At 43.0% G+C, this 18966-nt stretch overlaps 1 protein-coding gene across 10 annotated transcripts in view; it reads left to right on the forward strand.

The window, feature by feature from the left end:
• SLC25A15 (solute carrier family 25 member 15) overlaps positions 1-18966 on the forward strand; it is an 82437-nt gene that overhangs the window by 23981 nt on the left and 39490 nt on the right. For 6 of the 10 annotated variants that reach the window (XR_012327626.1, XR_012327628.1, XR_012327627.1 and 3 more), the window contains exon 6: positions 14431-14589. Coding sequence is in view for 4 of the 10 variants with exons in the window: in XM_073795111.1 (XP_073651212.1) it covers positions 14431-14589 (159 nt within the window). In the remaining 6 variants the exon portion in view is untranslated. Of the gene's footprint in view, positions 1-14430; positions 14590-16235; positions 18798-18966 lie in introns of those variants that run through there. The other 4 variants (XM_073795112.1, XM_019936677.3, XM_019936678.3 and 1 more) reach the window with 2 other exon arrangements.

The following is an 18966-nucleotide window of genomic DNA, read 5'->3' on the forward strand; positions in this document are numbered from 1 at the left end:
TTTTTCCCTTGCTGCTTTTAATATGCTTTCTTTGTATTTAATTTTTGACAGTTTGATTAATATGTGTCTTGGCGTATTTCTTCTTGTATTTATCCTGTATGGGACTCTCTGTGCTTCCTGGACTTGATTAACTATTTCCTTTCCCATATTAGGGAAGTTTTCAACTATAATCTCTTCAAATATTTTCTCAGTCTCTTTCTTTTTCTCTTCTTCTTCTGGAGCCCCTATAATTCGAATGTTGGTGTGTTTAATGTGTCCCAGAGGTCTCTGAGACTGTCCTCAGTTCTTTTCATTCTTTTTTCTTTATTCTGCTCTGCAGTAGTTATTTCCACTATTTTATCTTCCAGGTCCCTTATCCGTTCTTCTGCCTCAGTTATTCTGCTATTGATCCCATCTAGAGTACTTTTAATTTCATTTATTGTGTTGTTCATCATTGCTTGTTTCATCTTTATTTCTTCTAGGTCCTTGTTAACTGTTTCTTGCATTTTGTCCATTCTATTTCCAAGATTTCGGATCATCTATCATTATTCTGAATTCTTTTTCAGGTAGACTGGCTATTTCCTCTTCATTTGTTAGTTCTGGTGCATTTTTATCTTGCTCCTTTATCTGCTGTATGTTTTTCTGTCTTCTCATTTTGCTTATCTTACTGTGTTTGGGGTCTCCTTTTTGCAGACTGCAGGTTCGTAGTTCCCGCTGTTTTTGATGTCTGTTTCCAGTGGCTAAGGTTGGTTCAGTGGGTTGTGTAGGCTTCCTGGTGGAGGGGACTAGTGCCTGTGTTCTGGTGGATGAGGCTGGATCTTGTCTCTCTAGTGGGCAGGTTCACGTCTGGTTGTGTGTTTTGGGGTGTCTGTGGCCTTATTATGATTTTAGGCAGCCTCTCTGCTAATGGGTGGGGTTGTGTTCCTGTTTTGCTAGTTGTTTGGCATAGGTTGTCCAGCACTGTGGCTTGCTGGTCGTTGAGTGAAGCTGGGTGCTGGTGTTAAGATGGAGGTATCTGGGAGATTTTTGCCGTTTGATATTATGTGGAGCTGGGAGGTCTCTTGTGGACCAGTGTCCTGAAGTTGGCTCTCCTACCTCAGATGTAGAGCCCTGACTCCTGGCTGGAGCACCAAGAGCCTTTCATCCACACGGCTCAGAATAAAAGGGAGAAAAAGTAGAGGGAATTAGTAGAAGTATGAGGAAAGAAAGAAGGAAAGGAGGGAAGGAAGAAAGAAAGAAAGAAGCAAAGAAGGAAAGAAGGCAAGAAGGAAAGAAAGGGAGGGAGGGAGGAAGGAAGGAGGGAGGGAAAGAAGGAAAAAAGACAGAAGATACAGTAAAAATAAAAGTATAATAAAGTTATTGAATTAAAAAATTCTTATTTAGAAAAAAAAAGGGACGGATAGAACCTTAGGACAAACGTTGGAAGCAAAGCTATACAGACAAAATCTTACACAGAAGCATACACATACACCCTCACTAAAAGAGGTAAAGGGGGAAAAATCATAAATCTTTCTGTCAGAGACCACCTCCTCAATTTGGGATGATTCGTTGTCTAAAGGAGGGAAGGAAGGAAAGAAAGAAAGAACAAAGGTAAAGTATAAAAAGTTATTAAAATTAAAATTGATTATTAAGAAAAAATTTTTTTAAAAATTTTAAAATTTTAAAAAATTTTAAAAAAATTTAAAACTTTAAAATTCAAATTTTTTTAAATTTTTTAATTTAAAAATTTAAATTTTAGATTTAAATTTTATTTAAATTAAATTTATAAATTTAAATAAATTTAAATTAAATTTTAAAATTTTTAAATTAAATTTAAATTTAATTTACATTTAAATTTAAAATTTTAAAATTTTTTAAATTAAATTTTAAATTTTTTTAAATTTTTAAATTTAAATTAAATTTAATTTTAAATTTTAAAATTTAAATTTTTTAAATTTTTTAAATTAAAAATTTAAATTTTTTAAATTTTAAAAATTAAAAAATTAAAAAAAAAAACCATGGACGGATAGAACCCTAGGACAAATGGTGGAAGCAAGACTATACAGACAAGATCTCACACAGAAGCATACACATACACATTCACAAAAAGAGGAATAGGGAAAAAAATCATAGATCTTGCTCCTAAAGTCCACTTCCTTAATTTGGGATGATTGGTTGTCTATTCAGGTATTCCACAGATGCAGGGTACATCAAGTTGATTGTGGAGCTTTAATCCGCTGCTTCTGAGGCTGCTGGGAGAGATTTCCCTTTCTCTTCTTTGTTCTCACAGCTCCCAGGGGCTCAGCTTTGGATTTGGCCCTGCCTCTGCGTGTAGGTCGCTGGAGGGCGTCTGTTTTTTGCTCAGACTGGACGGGGTTAAAGGAGCCGCTGATTCGGGGGCTCTGGTGCACTCAGGCCGGCGGGGAGGGAGGGGCACGGAGTGCGGGGCGGGCCTGCGGCGGCAAAGTCCGGCGTGACTTTGCACCAGCCTGAGGTCCGCCGTACGTTCTCCCGGGGAAGTTGTCCCTGGATCCCGGGACCCTGGCAGTGGCGGGCTGCACAGGCTCCGCAGAAGAGGGGTGTGGAGAGTGACCTGTGCTCGCACATAGGCCCCTTGGTGGCGGCAGCAGCAGCCTTAGCGTCTCCCGCCCGTCTCTGGGGTTCGCGCTTTTAGCCGCGGCTCGCGCCCGTCTCTGGAGCTCCTTTAAGCAGCACTCTTAAACCCCTCTCCTCACGCACCAGGAAACAAAGAGGGAAGAAAAAGTCTCTTGCCTCTTCGGCAGGTGCAGACTTTTTCCCGGACTCCCTCCCGGCTAGACGTGGCGCACTAACCCCCTTCAGGCTGTGTTCAAGCCGCCAACCCCAGTCCTCTCCCTGCGCTCCGACCGAAGCCGTGCCTCAGCTCCCAGGCCCGCCCGCCCCGGCGGGTGAGCAGACAAGCCTCTCGGGCTGGTGAGTGCCGGTCGGCACCGATCCTCTGTGCGGGAATCTCCCCGCTTTGCCCTCCGCACCCCTGTGGCTGCGCTCTCCTCCGCGGCTTCGAAGCTCCCCCCCTCCGCCACCCGCAGTTTCCGCCTGCGAAGGGGCTTCCTAGTGTGTGGAAACTTTTCCTCCTTCACAGCTCCCTCCCACTGGTGCAGGTGCCGTCCCTATTCTTTTGTCTCTGTTTTTTCTTTTTTTTTTTCTTTTGCCCTACCCAGGTACGTGGGGGAGTTTCTTGCCTTTTGGGAGGTCTGAGGTCTTCTGCCAGCCTTCAGTAGGTGTTCTGTAGGAGTTGTTCCACGTGTAGACGTATTTCTGGTGTATCTGTGGGGAGGAAGGTGATCTCTGCGTCTCACTCTTCCGCCATCATCAAGGTCCCCCTATGTCTGCATCTTTATTCCTGTCCTGCCCCTAGGTTCTTCAGAAGCTTTTTTTTTTTAGATTCCATATATATGTATGTGTTAGCATACAATATTTGTTTTTCTCTTTCTGACTTACTTCACTCTGTATGACAGACTCTAGGTCCATTCAACTCACTACAAATAACTCAATTTCATTTTTTTTTATGGTTGAGTAATATTCCATTGTATATATGTGCCACATCTTCTTTATCCATTCATCTGTCGATGGACACTTAGGTTGCTTCCCTGTCCTGGCTATTGTAAATAGTGCTGCAGTGAACATTGTGGTACATGACTCTTTTTGAATTATGGTTTTCTCTGGGTATATGCCAGTAGTGGGATTGATCGGTCGTATGGTAGTTCTATTTTTAGTTTTTTAAGGAATCTCCATACTGTTCTCCATAGTGGTTGTATCAGTTTACATTCCCACCAACAGTGCAAAAGGTTCCCTTTTCACCACACCCTCTCCAGCATTTATTGTTTGTAGATTTTTAGATAATGGCCATTCTGACTGGTGTGAGATGATATCTCATTGTAGTTTTGATTTGCATTTCTCTAATGATTAGTGATGTTGCGCATCCTTTCATGTGCTTCTTGGTGATCTGTATATCTTCTTTGGAGAAATGTCTTTTTAGGTCTTCTGCCCATTTTTGGATTGGGTTTGTTTTTCTGATATTGAGCTGCAAGAGCTGCTTGTATATTTTGGAGGTTAATCCATTGTCAGCTGCTTCATTTGCAAGTATTTTCTCCCATTCTGAGGGTTGTCTTTTCATCTTGTTTATGGTTTCCTTTGCTGTGCAGAAGCTTTTAGTTTCATTAGGTCCCATTTGTTTATTTTTATTTCCATTTCTCTAGGAGGTGGGTCAAAAAGGATCTTGCTGTGATTTATGTCATAGAGTGTTCTGCCTGTGTTTTCCTCTAAGAGTTTTATAGTGTCTGGCCTTATATTTAGGTTTTAAATCCATTTTGAGTTTATTTATGTGTATAGTGTTAAGGAGTGTTCTAATTTCATTCTTTTACATGTGGCTGTCCAGTTTTCCCAGCACCACTTATTGAAGAGGCTGTCTTTTCTCCATTGTATATTCTTGCCTCCTTTATCAAAGATAAGGTGACCATATGTGTGTGAGTTTATCTCTGGGCTTTCTACCCTGTTCCATTGATCTATATTTCTTTTTTGTGTCAGTACCATACTGTCTGAATTACTGTAGCCTTGTAGTATAGTCTGAAGTCAGGGAGCCAGATTCCTCCAGCTCCATTTTTCTTTCTCAAGATTGATTTGGCTATTCGGGGTCTTCTGTGTTTCCATACAAACTGTGAAATTTTTTGTTCTAGTTCTGTGAAAAATGCCATTGGTAGGTTGATAGGGATTGCATTGAATCTGTAGATTGCTTTGGGTAGTATACTCATTTTCACAATGTTGATTCTTCCAACCCAAGAACATGGTGTACCTCTCCATCTGATTGAATCCTCTTTAATTTCTTTCATCAGTGTCTTATAGTTTTCTGTATAGCCGTCTTTTGTTTCCTTAGGTAGGTTTTATTCCAAGGTATTCTGTTCTTTTTGTTGCAATGGTAAATGGGAGTGTTTCCTTAATTCCTCTTTCAGATTTTTCATCCTTAGTGTATAGGAATGCAAGAGATTGCTGAGCATTAATTTTGTATCCTGCTACTTTACCAAATTCATTGATTAGCTCTAGTAGTTTTCTGGTGGCATCTTTAGGATTCTCGATGTATAGTATCATGTCATCTGCAAACAGTGACAGTTTTCCTTCTTCTTTTCCGATTTGGATGCCTTTTCTTTTTCTTCTCTGATTGCTGTGACTAAAACTTCCAAAACTGTGTTGAATAACAGTGGTGAGAGTGGGCAACCTTGTCTTGTTCCTGATCTTAGAGGAAATGGGTTCTCTTTTTCACCACTGAGAATGATGTTGGCTGTGGGTTTGTCATATATGGCCTTTATTATGTTGAGGTAAGTTCCCTCTGTGCCTACTTTCTGGAGAGTTTTTATCATAAATGGGTATTGAATTTTGTCAAAAGCTTTTTCTGCATCTGTTGAGATTATCATATGGTTTTTATCCTTCAGTTTATTAATATGGTGTATCACATTGATTGATTTGCATATATTGAAGAATCCTTGCATTCCTGGGATAAATCCCACTTGATCATGGTGTGTGATCCTTTTAATGTGCTGTTGGATTCTGTTTGCTAGTATTTTGTTGAGGATTTTTGCATCTATGTTCATCAGTGATATTGGCCTGTAGTTTTCTTTCTTTGTGACATCTTTGTCTGGTTTTGCTATCAGGGTGATGGTGGCCGCATAGAAGGAGTTTGGGAGTCTTCCTCCCTCTGCTATATTTTGGAAGAATTTGAGAAGGATCCCTGTTAGCTCTTCTCTAAATGTTTGATAGAATTCACCTGTGAAGCCATGTAGTCCTGGGCTTTTGTTTGTTGGAAGATTTGTAATCACAGTTTCAATTTCAGTGCTTGTGATTGGTCTGTTTATATTTTCTGTTTCTTCCTGATTCAGTCTTGGCAGGTTGTGCTTTTCTAAGAATTTGTCCATTTCTTCCAGATTGTCCATTTTATTGGCATGTAGTTGCTTGTAGTAATGTCACATGATCCTATGTATTTCTGCAGTGTCAGTTGTTACTTCTTCTATTTCATTTCTAATTCTATTGATTTGAGTCCTCTCCCCTTTTTTCTTGATGAGTCTGGCTAATGGTTTATCAATTTTGTTTATCATCTCAGAGAACCAGCTTTTAGTTTTATTGATCTTTGCTATCATTTCCTTCATTTCTTTTTTTTTTAACATCTTTATTGGGGTATAATTGCTTTACAATGGTGTGTTAGTTTCTGCTTTATAACAAAGTGAATCAGTTATACATATACATATGTTCCCATATGTCTCCCCTCTTGCGTCTCCCTCCCTCCCACCCTCCCTATCCCACCCCTCCAGGTTGTCACAAAGCACCGAGCCAATATCCCTGTGCCATGCGGCTGCTTCCCACTAGCTATCTACCTTACTACGTTTGTTAGTGTGTATATGTCCATGACTCTCTCTCGCCCTGTCACAGCTCACCCTTCCCCCTCCCCATATCCTCAAGTCTGTTCTCCAGTAGGTCTGCATGTTTATTCCTGTCTTACCCCTAGGTTCTTCATGACATTTTTTTCCCCCTTAAATTCCATATATATGTGTTAGCATACGGTATTTGTCTTTTTCTTTCTGACTTACTTCACTCTGTATGACAGACTCTGGGTCTATCCACCTCATTACAGATAGCTCAATTTCGTTTCTTTTTATGGCTGAGTAATATTCCATTGTATATATGTGCCACATCTTCTTTATCCATTCATCCGATGATGGGCACTTAGGTTGTTTCCATCTCCGGGCTATTGTAAATAGAGCTGCAATGAACATTTTGGTACATGACTCTTTTTGAATTTTGGTTTTCTCAGGGTATATGCCCAGTAGTGGGATTGCTGGGTCATATGGTAGTTCTATTTGTAGTTTTTTAAGGAACCTCCATACTGTTCTCCATAGTGGCTGAACCAATTCACATTCCCACCAGCAGTGCAAGAGTGTTCCCTTTTCTCCACACCCTCTCCAGCATTTATTGTTTCTAGATTTTTTGATGATGGCCATTCTGACTGGTGTGAGATGATATCTCATTGTAGTTTTGATTTGCATTTCTCTAATGATTAATGATGTTGAGCATTCTTTCATGTGTTCGTTGGCAGTCTGTATATCTTCTTTGGAGAAATGTCTGTTTAGGTCTTCTGCCCATTTTTGGATTGGGTTGTTTGTTTTTTTGTTATTGAGCTGCATGAGCTGCTTGTAAATTTTGGAGATTAATCCTTTGTCGGTTGCTTCATTTGCAAATATTTTCTCCCATTCTGAGGGTTGTCTTTTGGTCTTGTTTATGGTTTCCTTTGCTGTGCAAAAGCTTTGAAGTTTCATTAGGTCCCATTTGTTTGTTTTTATTTCCATTACTCTAGGAGGTGGGTCAGAAAGGATCTTGCTGTGATTTATGTCATAGAGTGTTCTGCCTATGTTTTCCTTCTAAGAGTTTGATAGTTTCTGGCCTTACATTTAGTTCTTTAATCCATTTTGAGCTTATTTTTGTGTATGGTGTTAGGGAGTGATCTAATCTCATACTTTTACATGTACCTGTCCAGTTTTCCCAGCACCACTTATTGAAGAGGCTGTCCTTTCTCCACTGTACATTCCTGCCACCTTTATCAAAGATAAGGTGTCCATATGTGCGTGGGTTTATCTCTGGGCTTTCTATCCTGTTCCATTGATCTATCTTTCTGTTTTTGTGCCAGTACCATACTGTCTTGATAACTGTAGCTTTGTAGTATAGTCTGAAGTCAGGGAGCCTGGTTCCTCCAGCTCCTTTTTTCGTTCTCAAGATTGCTTTGGCTATTCGGGGTCTTTTGTGTTTCCATACAAATTGCAAAATTTTTTGTTCTAGTTCTGTGAAAAATGCCAGCGGTAGTTTGATAGGGATTGCATTGAATCTGTAGATTGCTTTGGGTAGTAGAGTCATTTTCACAATGTTGATTCTTCCAATCCAAGAACATGGTATATCTCTCCATCTATTTGTATCATCTTTAATTTCTTTCATCAGTGTCTTATAATTTTCTGCATACAGGTCTTTTGTCTCCTTAGGTAGGTATATTCCTAGATATTTTATTCTTTTTGTTGCAATGGTAAATGGGAGTGTTTTCTTGATTTCACTTTCAGATTTTTCATCATTAGTATATAGGAATGCCAGAGATTTCTGTGCCTTAATTTTGTATCCTGCTACTTTACCAAATTCATTGATTAGCTCTAGTAGTTTTCTGGTAGCATCTTTAGGATTCTCTATGTATAGTATCATGTCATTTGCAAACAGTGATAGCTTTACTTCTTCTTTTCCGATTTGGATTCCTTTTATTTCCTTTTCTTCTGATTGCTGTGGCTAAAACTTCCAAAACTATGTTGAATAAGAGTGGTGAGAGTGGGCAACCTTGTCTTGTTCCTGATCTTAGTGGAAATGCTTTCAGTTTTTCACCATTGAGGATGATGTTTGCTGTGGGCTTGTCATATATGGCCTTTATTAGGTTGAGGAAAGTTCCCTCTATGCCTACTTTCTGCAGGGTTTTTATCATAAATGGGTGCTGAATTTTGTCAAAAGCTTTCTCTGCATCTATTGAGATGATCATATGGTTTTTCTCCTTCAATTTGTTAATATGGTTTATCACATTGATTGATTTGCGTATACTGAAGAATCCTCGCATTCCTGGGATAAACCCCACTTGATCATGGTGTGTGATCCTTTTAATGTGCTGTTGGATTCTGTTTGCTAGTATTTTGTTGAGGATTTTTGCATCTATGTTCATCAGTGATATTGGCCTGTAGTTTTCTTTCTTTGTGACATCCTTGTCTGGTTTTGGTATCAAGGTGATGGTGGCCTCGTAGAAGGAGTTTGGGAGTGTTCCTCCCTCTGCTATATTTTGGAAGAGTTTGAGAAGGATAGGTGTTAGCTCTTCTCTAAATGTTTGATAGAATTCGCCTGTGAAGCCATCTGGTCCTGGGCTTTTGTTTGTTGGAAGATTTTAATCACAGTTTCAATTTCAGTGCTTGTGATTGGTCTGTTCATATTTTCTATTTCTTCCTGATTCAGTCTTGGCAGGTTGTGCATTTCTAAGAATTTGTCCATTTCTTCCATGTTGTCCATTTTATTGGCATAGAGTTGCTTGTAGTAATCTCTCATGATCTTTTTTATTTCTGCAGTGTCAGTTGTTACCTCTCCTTTTTCATTTCTAATTCTATTGATTTGAGTCTTCTCCCTTTTTTTCTTGATGAGTCTGGGTAGTGGTTTATCTTCTCAAAGAACCAGCTTTTAGTTTTATTGATCTTTGCTATCATTTCCTTCATTTCTTTTTCATTTATTTCTGATCTGATCTTTATGATTTCTTTCCTTCTGCTAACTTTGGGGGTTTTTTTGTTCCTCTTTCTCTCATTGCTTTAGGTGTAAGGTTAGGTTGTTTGTTTGAGATGTTTCTTGTTTCCTGAGGTAGGATTGTATTGCTATAAACTTCCCTCTTAGAACTGCCTTTGCTGCATCCCATAGGTTTTGTGTCATTGTGTTTTCATTGTCATCTGTTTCTAGGTATATTTTGATTTCCTCTTTGACTTCTCCAGTGATCTCTTGGTTATTTAGTAGCGTATTGTTTATCCTCCATGTGTTTTTATTTTTTACAGTTTTTTTCCTGTAATTGATATCTAGTCTCATAGCACTGTGGTCGGAAAAGATACTTGATATGATTTCAATTTTCTTAAATTTACCAAGGCTTGATTTGTGACCCAAGATATGATCTATCCTGGAGAATGTTCCATGAGCAGTTGAGAAGAAAGTGTATTCTGTTGTTTTTGGATGGAATGTCTTATAAATATCAATTAAATCCATCTTGTTTATTAATGTGTCATTTAAGGCTTGTGTTTTCTTATTTTTTTCCTTTTGGATGATCTGTCCATTGGTGAAAGTGGGGTGTTTAAGTCCCCTACTATGATTGTGTTACTGTCGATTTCCCCTTTAATGGCTGTTAGCATTTGCCTTATGTATTGAGGTGCTCCTATGTTGGGTGCATAAATATTTTACAATTGTTATATCTTCTTGGATTGATCCCTTGATCATTATGTAGTGTTGTTCTTTCTCTCTTGTAATAGTCTTTATTTTAAAGTCTATTTTGGGGCTTCCCTGGTGGCGCAGTGGTTGAGAGTCCGCCTGCTGATGCAGGGGACGTGGGTTCATGCCCCGGTCTGGGAGGATCCCACATGCCGTGGAGCGGCTGGGCTCGTGAGCCATGGCCGCTGGGCCTGCACGTCCGGAGCCTGTGCTCCGCGAAGGAGAGGCCACAGCAGTGAGAGGCCCGTGTACCGCAAAAAAAAAAAAAAAAGGCTATTTTTGTCTGATATGAGAATTGCTACTCCAGCCTTCTTTTGATTTCCATTTGCGTGGAATATCTTTTTCCAACCCCTCACTTTCAGTCTGTATGTGTCCCTAGGTCTGAAGTGGCTCTCTTGTAGACAGCTATATATGGGTCTTGTTTTTGTATCTATTCAGCCAGTCTATGTCTTTTGGTTGGAGCATTTAATCCATTTACATTTAAGGTAATTATTGATATGTATGTTCTTATTACCATTTTCTTAATTGTTTTGGGTTTGTTTTTGTAGGTTTTTTCCTTCTCTTGTGTTTCCTGCCTAGAGAAATTTCTTTAGCATTTGTTGTAGAGCTGGTTTGGTGGTGCTAAATTCTTTTGCTTGTCTTTTTTTTTTTTTTTTTTTGTGGTACGCAGGCCTCTCACTGCCATGGCCTCTCCCGTCGCGGAGCAGAGGCTTCGGACGTGCAGGCTCAGCGGCCATGGCCCACAGTCCCAGCCACTACACGGCACACGGGATCCTCCTGGACCAGGGCATGAACCCGCGTCCCCTGCATCGGCAGGTGGACTCCCAAGCACTGCGCCACCAGGGAAGCCCTTTTGCTTGTCTTTAAAGGTTTTAATTTCTCCGTCAAATCTAAATGAGATCCTTGCTGGGTAGAGTAATCTTGGTTGTAAGTTTTTCCCTTTCATCACTTTAAATATGTCCTGCCACTCCCTTCTGGCTTGCAGAGTTTCTGCTAAAAGATCAGCTGTTAACCTTATGGGGATTCCCTTGTATGTTACTTGTTGCTTTTCCCGTGCTGCTTTCAATATTTTTTCTTTGTATTTAATTTTTGATAGTTTGAATAATATGTGTCTAGGAGTATTTCTCCTTGGATTTATCCTGTATGGGACACTCTGTGCTTCCTGGACTTGATTGACTATCTCCTTTCCCATGTTATGGAAGTTTTCAACTATAATTTCTTCAAATATTTTCTCAGACACTTTCTTTTTCTCTTCTTCTGGGACCCCTATATTCGAATGTTCGGGAGTTTAATGTCCCAGTGGTCTCTGAGACTGTCCTCAATGCTTTTCATTCTTTTTTCTTTATTCTGCTCTGCAGTAGTTATTTCCACTATTTTATCTTCCAGGTCACTTTTCTGTTGTTCTGCCCCAATTATTTCTGCTATCGATTCCTTCTAGAGAATTTTTCTTTTCATTTATTGTGTTGTTCATCATCGTTTGTTTGCTCTTTAGTTCTTCTAGGTCCTTGTTAAGCGTTTCTTGTATTTTCTCCATTCTGTTTCCAAGATTTTGGACCATCTTTACTACCATTACTCTGAATTCTTTTTCAGGTAGACTGCCTGTGTCCTCTTCATTTGTTTGGTCTGGTGGGTTTTTACTTTGCTCCTTCATCTGCTGCATATTTCTCTGTCTTCTCATTTCATTTAACTTACTGTGTTTGGGGTGTCCTTTTTGCAGGCTGTAAGTTCGTAGTTCCCTTTGGTTTTGGTGTCTGCCCCCAGTGGCTAAGGTTGGTTCGGTGGCTTGTGTAGGCTTCGTGATGGAGGGGATTGGTGCCTGTGTTCTGATGGGTGGGGCTGGATCTTGTCTTTCTGGTGGGCAGGGCCATGTCCAATGGTGTGTTTTGTGGTGTCTGTGAACTTATGATTTTAGGCAGCCTCTCTGCTAATGGGTGGGTTTGTGTTTCTGTCTTGCTAGTTGTTTGGCATAGGGTGTCCAGCACTGTAGCTTGCTGGTCGTTGAGTGGAGCTAGGTCTAGCATTGAGATGGAGATCTCTGGGAGAGCTCTTGCTGATTGATATTATGTGGGCCTGGGGGGTCTCTGGTAGTCCAATGTCCTGAACTTGGCTCTCCCACCTCAAAGGCTCAGGTCTGATGCCCGGCCAGAGCACCACGACCCTGTCAGTCACATGGCTCAGAAGAAAAGAGAGGAAAAAAAGAACGAAAAATAATAAAATAAAATAGTTAAAATAAAATTTAAAAGTAATAAAAAGAGAGCAACCAAACCAATAAACAAATCCACCAATGATAACAAGCATTAAAAACTATACTAAGTTAAAAATCAGAAACAAGTCAGTGTCAGACAGCAAACCCCAAGTCCACAGTTGCTCTCAAAGTCCACTGCCTCAATCTTGGGATGATTCATTGTCTATTCAGGTATTCCACAGATGCAGGTACCTCAAGTTGACTGTGGAGATTTAATCTGCTGCTCCTGAGGCTGCTGGGAGAGATTTCCCTTTCTCTTCTTTTTTCGCACAGCTCCTGGGGTTCAGCTTTGGATTTGGCCCCGCCTCTGCCTGTAGGTCGCCCTCAGGCATCTGTTCATGCCCAGACAGGACAGGTTTAAAGCAGCGCTGGTTAGGGGGCTCTGGCTCACTCGTGCTGGTGGGGGAGGGAGGAGTATGGTAGTTATAATTGGAATGTGGGGCAAGCCTGTGGCGGCAGAGGCCAGCGTGACGTTGCAACAGCCTGAGGTGTGCTGTGTGTTCTCCCGGCGAAGTTGTCCCTGGATCCCAGGACCGTGGCAGTGGCGGGCTGCACAGGCTCCTGGGGTGGGTGTGGAGAGTGACCTGTGCCGCACACAGGCTTCTTGGTGGCGGCAGCAGCAGCCTTAGCATTTCATGCCCATCTCTGGTGTTCGAGCTGATAGCCACAGCTTGTGCCTATCTCTGGAGCTCGTTTAGGCGGTGCTCTGCCTTCTGTGGGCAGACAGGGAAGGGGGATCCCCTCTCCTCGCGCACCCTGAACAATGGTCTCTCACATCTCTGGCAGGTCTAGACTTTTTCCAGGACTCCCTCCTGGCTAGCCGTGGCGCACTAGCCCCCTTCAGGCTGTGTTCACGCAGCCAACCCCAGTCCTCTCCCTGGGGTCTGACCTCTGAAGCCCGAGCCTCAGCTCCCAGCCCCCGCCTGCCCCGGCAGGTGAGCAGACAAGCCTCTCGGGCTGGTGAGTGTTGGTTGGCACCGATCCTCTGTGCGGGAAATCTCTCCGCTTTGCTCTCTGCACCCCTGTTGCTGCGCCCTCTCTGTGGCTCTGAAGCTCCCCCCACCCCAAGCCCCGCCGCGAAGGGGCCTCCTAGTGTGTGGAAACCTTTCCTCCTTCACAGCTCCCTCCCAGAGGTGCAGGTCCCGTCCCTATTCTTTTGTCTCTGTTTTTTCTTTTGCCCTACCCAGGTATGTGGGGAGTTTCTTGCCTTTTGGGAGGTCTGAGGTCTTCTGCCAGCGTTCAGTAGGTGTTCTGTAGGAGTTGTTCCACATGTAGATGTGTTTCTAATGTATTTGTGGAGAGGAAGGTGATCTCCACGGCTTACTCCTCTGCCATCTTGAAGGTTCCCCCCCACCAAATAATAATTCCAGTTATTTTAATATATAATAATAATAATTCCAGGTTTTACTGGAATAACATTTGTTCATTTGCTCTGGGTCCATTTTAGGGGAGAACACAGATATTATTTTCCCTGTAGGATATCACCAACAATTGGGGAAATCACCTATAAATCATCTTGCAATAAGCTTAGTAATAAATCTTGATAGTGTTTTGAGAGCAGTGAGAAGTGTACTTCTTTCTAGTTTATCCTAATTAACTGCTTGACACAACTGTATCAATGTTTGGCTCACATGAGTGGTTACTTGTTTCTTAAATACCTCCCTTCAGTGTTTTGGACCTATTCTGGGGATAGTCAAGCTCCTAGGCTTAACTGTTACGTTTAATAACTTTGCTTTTTCATGGCAAAGGAAGAATCAGAGCTGTGGGACATTAATATATTAGAATAATTAAGGGAAAGTTGAAGAAGATGCAGCCTGTGTTTCAGTGGCCTCTGTTCTCACTCCTCATGGTAGGGCGTTGCCATGCTGCTGGGGGCCTGCTGGTTCTTGGGGGGCCAGGCCTCTGGAGGACGGGGCAGGAGGGCCACAGAGACCAGCCTAAATCTGACCCTCACTAGGGCTGCCCCTTGCCCTGGAGTCGTGAGGGACAGCCCCAGGCTACCACACAGAACCTGTGCTCTTAGGCAGTTTGACACTTGCCCCAGAGAACTGTGTTCCGCAGCTTTCGTGTTTGTATTTGCACCTACCTGCAGCCACTACTACACTGACCTCTGGAAATATCACATCAGCTGTTCTTGAGACAAAACACTGTTTGCTCATTTTCTTCTCTAGGCCCTGTCCCTTTGATGTTAAGTGGTGGATTTGGTGGAATCTGCCTCTGGCTTGCTGTTTACCCAGTGGATTGTATCAAATCCAGAATTCAAGTTCTCTCCATGTCTGGAAAGCAGGCAGGATTTATTGGAACTTTCATAAGCATCGTGAAAAATGAAGGTGAGTCTGCCAACTGCTGAAACAGGAGGGACGTATGGGGAGTGGTCATTCGGCCGCTCGTCTTGTCGAAGTCAAGCAGGTGGGTCATCGCTCTCTTCCACCGCCTCGCTTTTCTAACGGTGTATGTAATTCACATTTGTGGATTTGTTTCCAGACCCCTTTCTTTAGCTTCATTATTCTCAAGAATGTTTATTTTATTTTTTGCTGTGTTGTCTTCGTTGCTGTGCGTGGGCTTTCTCTAGTTGCGGCAAGTGGGGGCTACGTTTCATTGCGGTGCGCGGGCTTCTCATTGCGGTGGCTTCTCGTTGCGGAGCATGGGCTCTAGGCACATGGGCTTCAGTAGTTGTGGCTTGTGGGCTCAGTAGTTGTGGCTTGCGGGCTCTAGAGTGCAGGCTCGGTAGTTGTGGTGCACGGGCTTAGTTGCTCCACGGCATGTGGGATCTCGCTGGACCAGGGATTGAACCCGTGTCCCCTGCATTGGCAGGCAGATTCTTAACCACTGCGCCACCAGGGAAGTCCCCTCAAGAATGTTTAAAGCTCTGATTCCTAACCTTTGGGCCAGGATTTTGTTTCTAAATAGCCTGGTGGGAATTTTTAAAGTATGTGTTTTGTCTAAGAGGACACATGTTTCAGAGTTAGCACCACTTTTTTTTTTTTTTTTTTTTTTGGCTGCACTCTGCGGCATGTGAAACTTCCCCAACCAGGGATCCAACCCATTCCCCCTGCAGTGGAAGCGTGGAGTCTTAACCACTGGACCACCAAGGAAGTCCTGCACCACTTGTTTTAAACAATATCATCAGGAGATGAGCTCTAACAGCATATCAGTAAGGCATTTAAAAGAACGTACATCCTTAATGATAAGACTTCTGCAATGAGAAAGGCACTAAGCAATTTCTGAAGGTGATTTGCTATCAGTTTTTAGTTATACAGGTAGATAAAGACTTTTAGTGTTTGTATAAAGCCAATTTTATGCCACTAGTGAGTAAAGACCTGTCCTTCCAGCATCCACTATACGTCTTAAAACTTGGATGTGCACTTTTCTGTCTTGATTTTGAGAGAAAGCGAGCACAGTAACAGCATGCAGCAACTGCTTTAACCCCAAATAGAGCACAGACATCTTGTGTATTACTAACAGCAACCCCTTTTAAATTTGCATTACACTTTGTAGTTTTCCAAAGTACTTACACCTCCCTTATCTGCCTGGATCTTCAGAACTGCCTTGGGCAGTGCTAACACTAGAAACAGGTCTTCCACATCAGTGTCAGTGCTCTGTGTTCTGGCCCAGTGCCTCGTGGTCCTCGCCCCCCAGGTGAAGCTGCGAAGTTGCTGCCGTCCGTGGCTCTGTGGCTGCCTTCTGTCTGCCCACAGGAGGCCCCCTGCTCTGCCTGACCCGCTTACCAGGAGGTAACAGGCACGGGATCGGTGACTGTACCCGGAGCCTCACCAGCTCTGCTGGCAGACCTGCCCTCGCCCTTGTTTCTACTAGTCTGTCTAGTTCCAGTAGTCCAGGGAAACCTGTTCCATCGCTGCTGGGGTTCAGCGCTGTTGTCTGGATCTGTAACTGTAAAAATATCTGTGCTGTGTGGGTTCGTGCGGTATGTCCAAGGAGGGGGAGCTCAGTCTTTGGTCACCCTTTTGTTTTCTAGGAATAACGGCCTTATATTCTGGACTGAAACCTACCATGATTCGCGCGTTCCCTGCCAACGGGGCACTCTTTTTGGCCTATGAATACAGCAGGAAGTTGATGATGAGCCAGTTTGAAGCATACTGAAGTGTTCTGGCAAACCTTGATCAAGTGAAGCTGTTTGAGGACTGCAGTTCTCAGGGTTTCAAGGAGTACAAGACCAATGTGGAATTTTTTGATTTTGTGGGAAATTTTTTTTTGTCTTCCATTTTTCTACCTTCTACCTTAAACTTTATAGAAGAGCTTCTCTTTTCTATTATATAATTTCTGCCCATAATTGTAGTGAAGTGGAAAAGTTGCTGCTCTTGTCCTTGGTGGGACATACAGGGTGGGCTGCTGGCCCGAGGTACCTAATCTGAAAGGCTGAGTAGAGCTATCTTAAGGGCTTTTGCGTAAACCTGTATGTGTACATGCGGTTTAGGTGGTTGTGTTGTGAGTGAAGCACAATTTAGTTCCATGTTTAATCTCAGATCTCACTAGAAAAAACCAGAGGTAACCATGTTTCAGGAGGATGGTTATAAATGCTTCATCCATGCTAGATGTGGGTCTCTTTTAAAATCTACTTAGCACATACCCTGTAATAAGTGGTTAAAGTTTTTAAAAAGTTTTCCTGTGGTGCTTGAAAACTAAGGCGTCCGTCTAGATTCTAAAGAGGAGAATATATCTGCATAGTGGTGTGGCTTCCATGTTCTTGATTTGAGTTTCAGAGTAAGCATCCTGGATTTTCCCAAGGTGCTCCTCTGTGGAAACAGTGCCACCCATCTTCTTCCAGGTGGGATCCCATTCCACGCCCGGACATATTGTTGGGTGTGGCCCAGAGCCTTTGGGAAGCAGCAGGGCCCTCGCCCGTGCCAGCCCCTCCTCCTGTCCCAGGGAGCTCCTCTCTGCTGGGCTCGAGCTCGAGGCAGGGGCTGAGGGGAGGGGCCTGTGGTGCTTTGTGAAGACTGTGGCTGACAGCTGCCCTGAGCTGCTGCCTCTGTGTCCGGGCCTGGGCGGGATTCCAGGGAAGTTGTCGGACCACCTACGGGCTGCTGATCCACTTTGGACCACGCCCTCCTTGCCTCTGCCAATCGGAAGCCCTTCCAGGGAGCAGAGTGCCAAAGCCAAGAGAGGCCCTGGCTCCCCGTCTGGGGACAGAGTGGTGCCTGTGGGCAAAGCGGTCTCCTTTCAGAGGGAACCAGAGTGTCGTGCTTGCACTCCCCGTGAGTGGTGTCAGGGCTGAAGTTTGTCTCGGGATCCCTCACTCCTTGCCACGCTGGAGCCTTTAATATGGGGTACTGGCTGTCGTGAATTTCAGTGATGGTGGTCTCTGGGGTGTGACTTAATAAATCAATGAAGCAAAGGTAATTTCATTAAACTGTGCCGTAGGTATGCACTACTAACAAACCCTGGTTCACCTGACAACCGTAGACTTGGGATGGGCAGCTGTTCCCTGGCCGTCCGGTTTACGTGAGCCCTTGCCGTCACCAGTGAAGTCAGCCGCCTCATTCTGTGCTGCCCCGAGACCCCCCAGGCCTCTAATAAAGAGCTCTTAATCCGCCCCTGCGGCTGACGTGTTAATAATGGTCCACACTGGTATGTCCCACCTTGTTGGCAGGACGGAAGCGTTGTGTGTGAGGCCTCCAGTTTCCATAAGTTTTTGTTCTCCCTGCAGCCTCGGTGGTGACTCCGGCCAGAAGCCAGAGAGGGTCGGGAAGGCCAGCTGCTGGCAGACGTTTAGCGGAGGGGGGATGCCCGGTGTTGTGCCCGACGGGCTCCAGAGCTATGCCTGGTCTTCTGTTTGCCTTTTCTTGAAAAGCAATTTTTCTACCTTACTTTTCTCTGTACTTAAATGGTCAGTAGCTACTGAGTGGTGCTGCTTCTGAACAGGCCTGGATTGAAGCAAAAATAGCAAATGGGACTGGCTTCCCCCAGGAAGTGACCTGCTCCAGAGCCCACCGGGCCCCTGTTGTCTAAGCCCTGTTGGCAGTAGGTCTTCTCACGTGTTGTCCTGTAAAGATTTAACTGAATATCTTCAACAGAAACTGTCTGAGGCAGGTAAGAGTGAGTGGGAGTAATGAATGGAAACTTGAGAGTTGTTTTTTTTTAACGTTTCATTCTGTTTGCTTAATTCATGGTTCAGTATTTGGGTACAGTTTGTACCATTTCAAATCTGTACTCCGGACAAAAAGAGAGTAACTTGAAATACTGTGTTTAAAGAAATTCTGGTGTTCTATCATTAAATTTGCCTAATAGTTGACGATATGATTTAAGTACTTTATGTGCTAAGAACCAACTGTCAGGGATGTCTGAGTTATGTATGGTGATATTTCAAGGTGATGGTTTTATTGCAACGAGCATTGTTTTTTTTGTCAGCAAGATTCCTGATGTACAATAACTACTGATATAAATGCATATTCTGTATACACTGCAGTTGCGAAACGTGGCCCACTAGAATTACTCTCCCTCCACCAGGCTGTGTATGTGATGTGACTGATTTGGCAGGATGCCATTCTATTTTTTAAAATAAACTTCTGGATATCAAGTTTTCCAGGTCAGTAAATTCTATTCAAGAAAACCAATATCGTTCTGATATATTATGATCTAAGTTTCTCAAGTTGTTTAACGAATTATTTGCACGGGGTTCTAGGAAAGCAGCCCTGCTGGAGGCCCTGAACAAGTTCTCTTTATGAGCAAAAGCAGAATAGTGTGAC

The sequence above is a fragment of the Tursiops truncatus genome, chromosome 18, assembly GCF_011762595.2.
Source record: "Tursiops truncatus isolate mTurTru1 chromosome 18, mTurTru1.mat.Y, whole genome shotgun sequence".
Lineage (NCBI taxonomy): Eukaryota > Metazoa > Chordata > Mammalia > Artiodactyla > Delphinidae > Tursiops > Tursiops truncatus.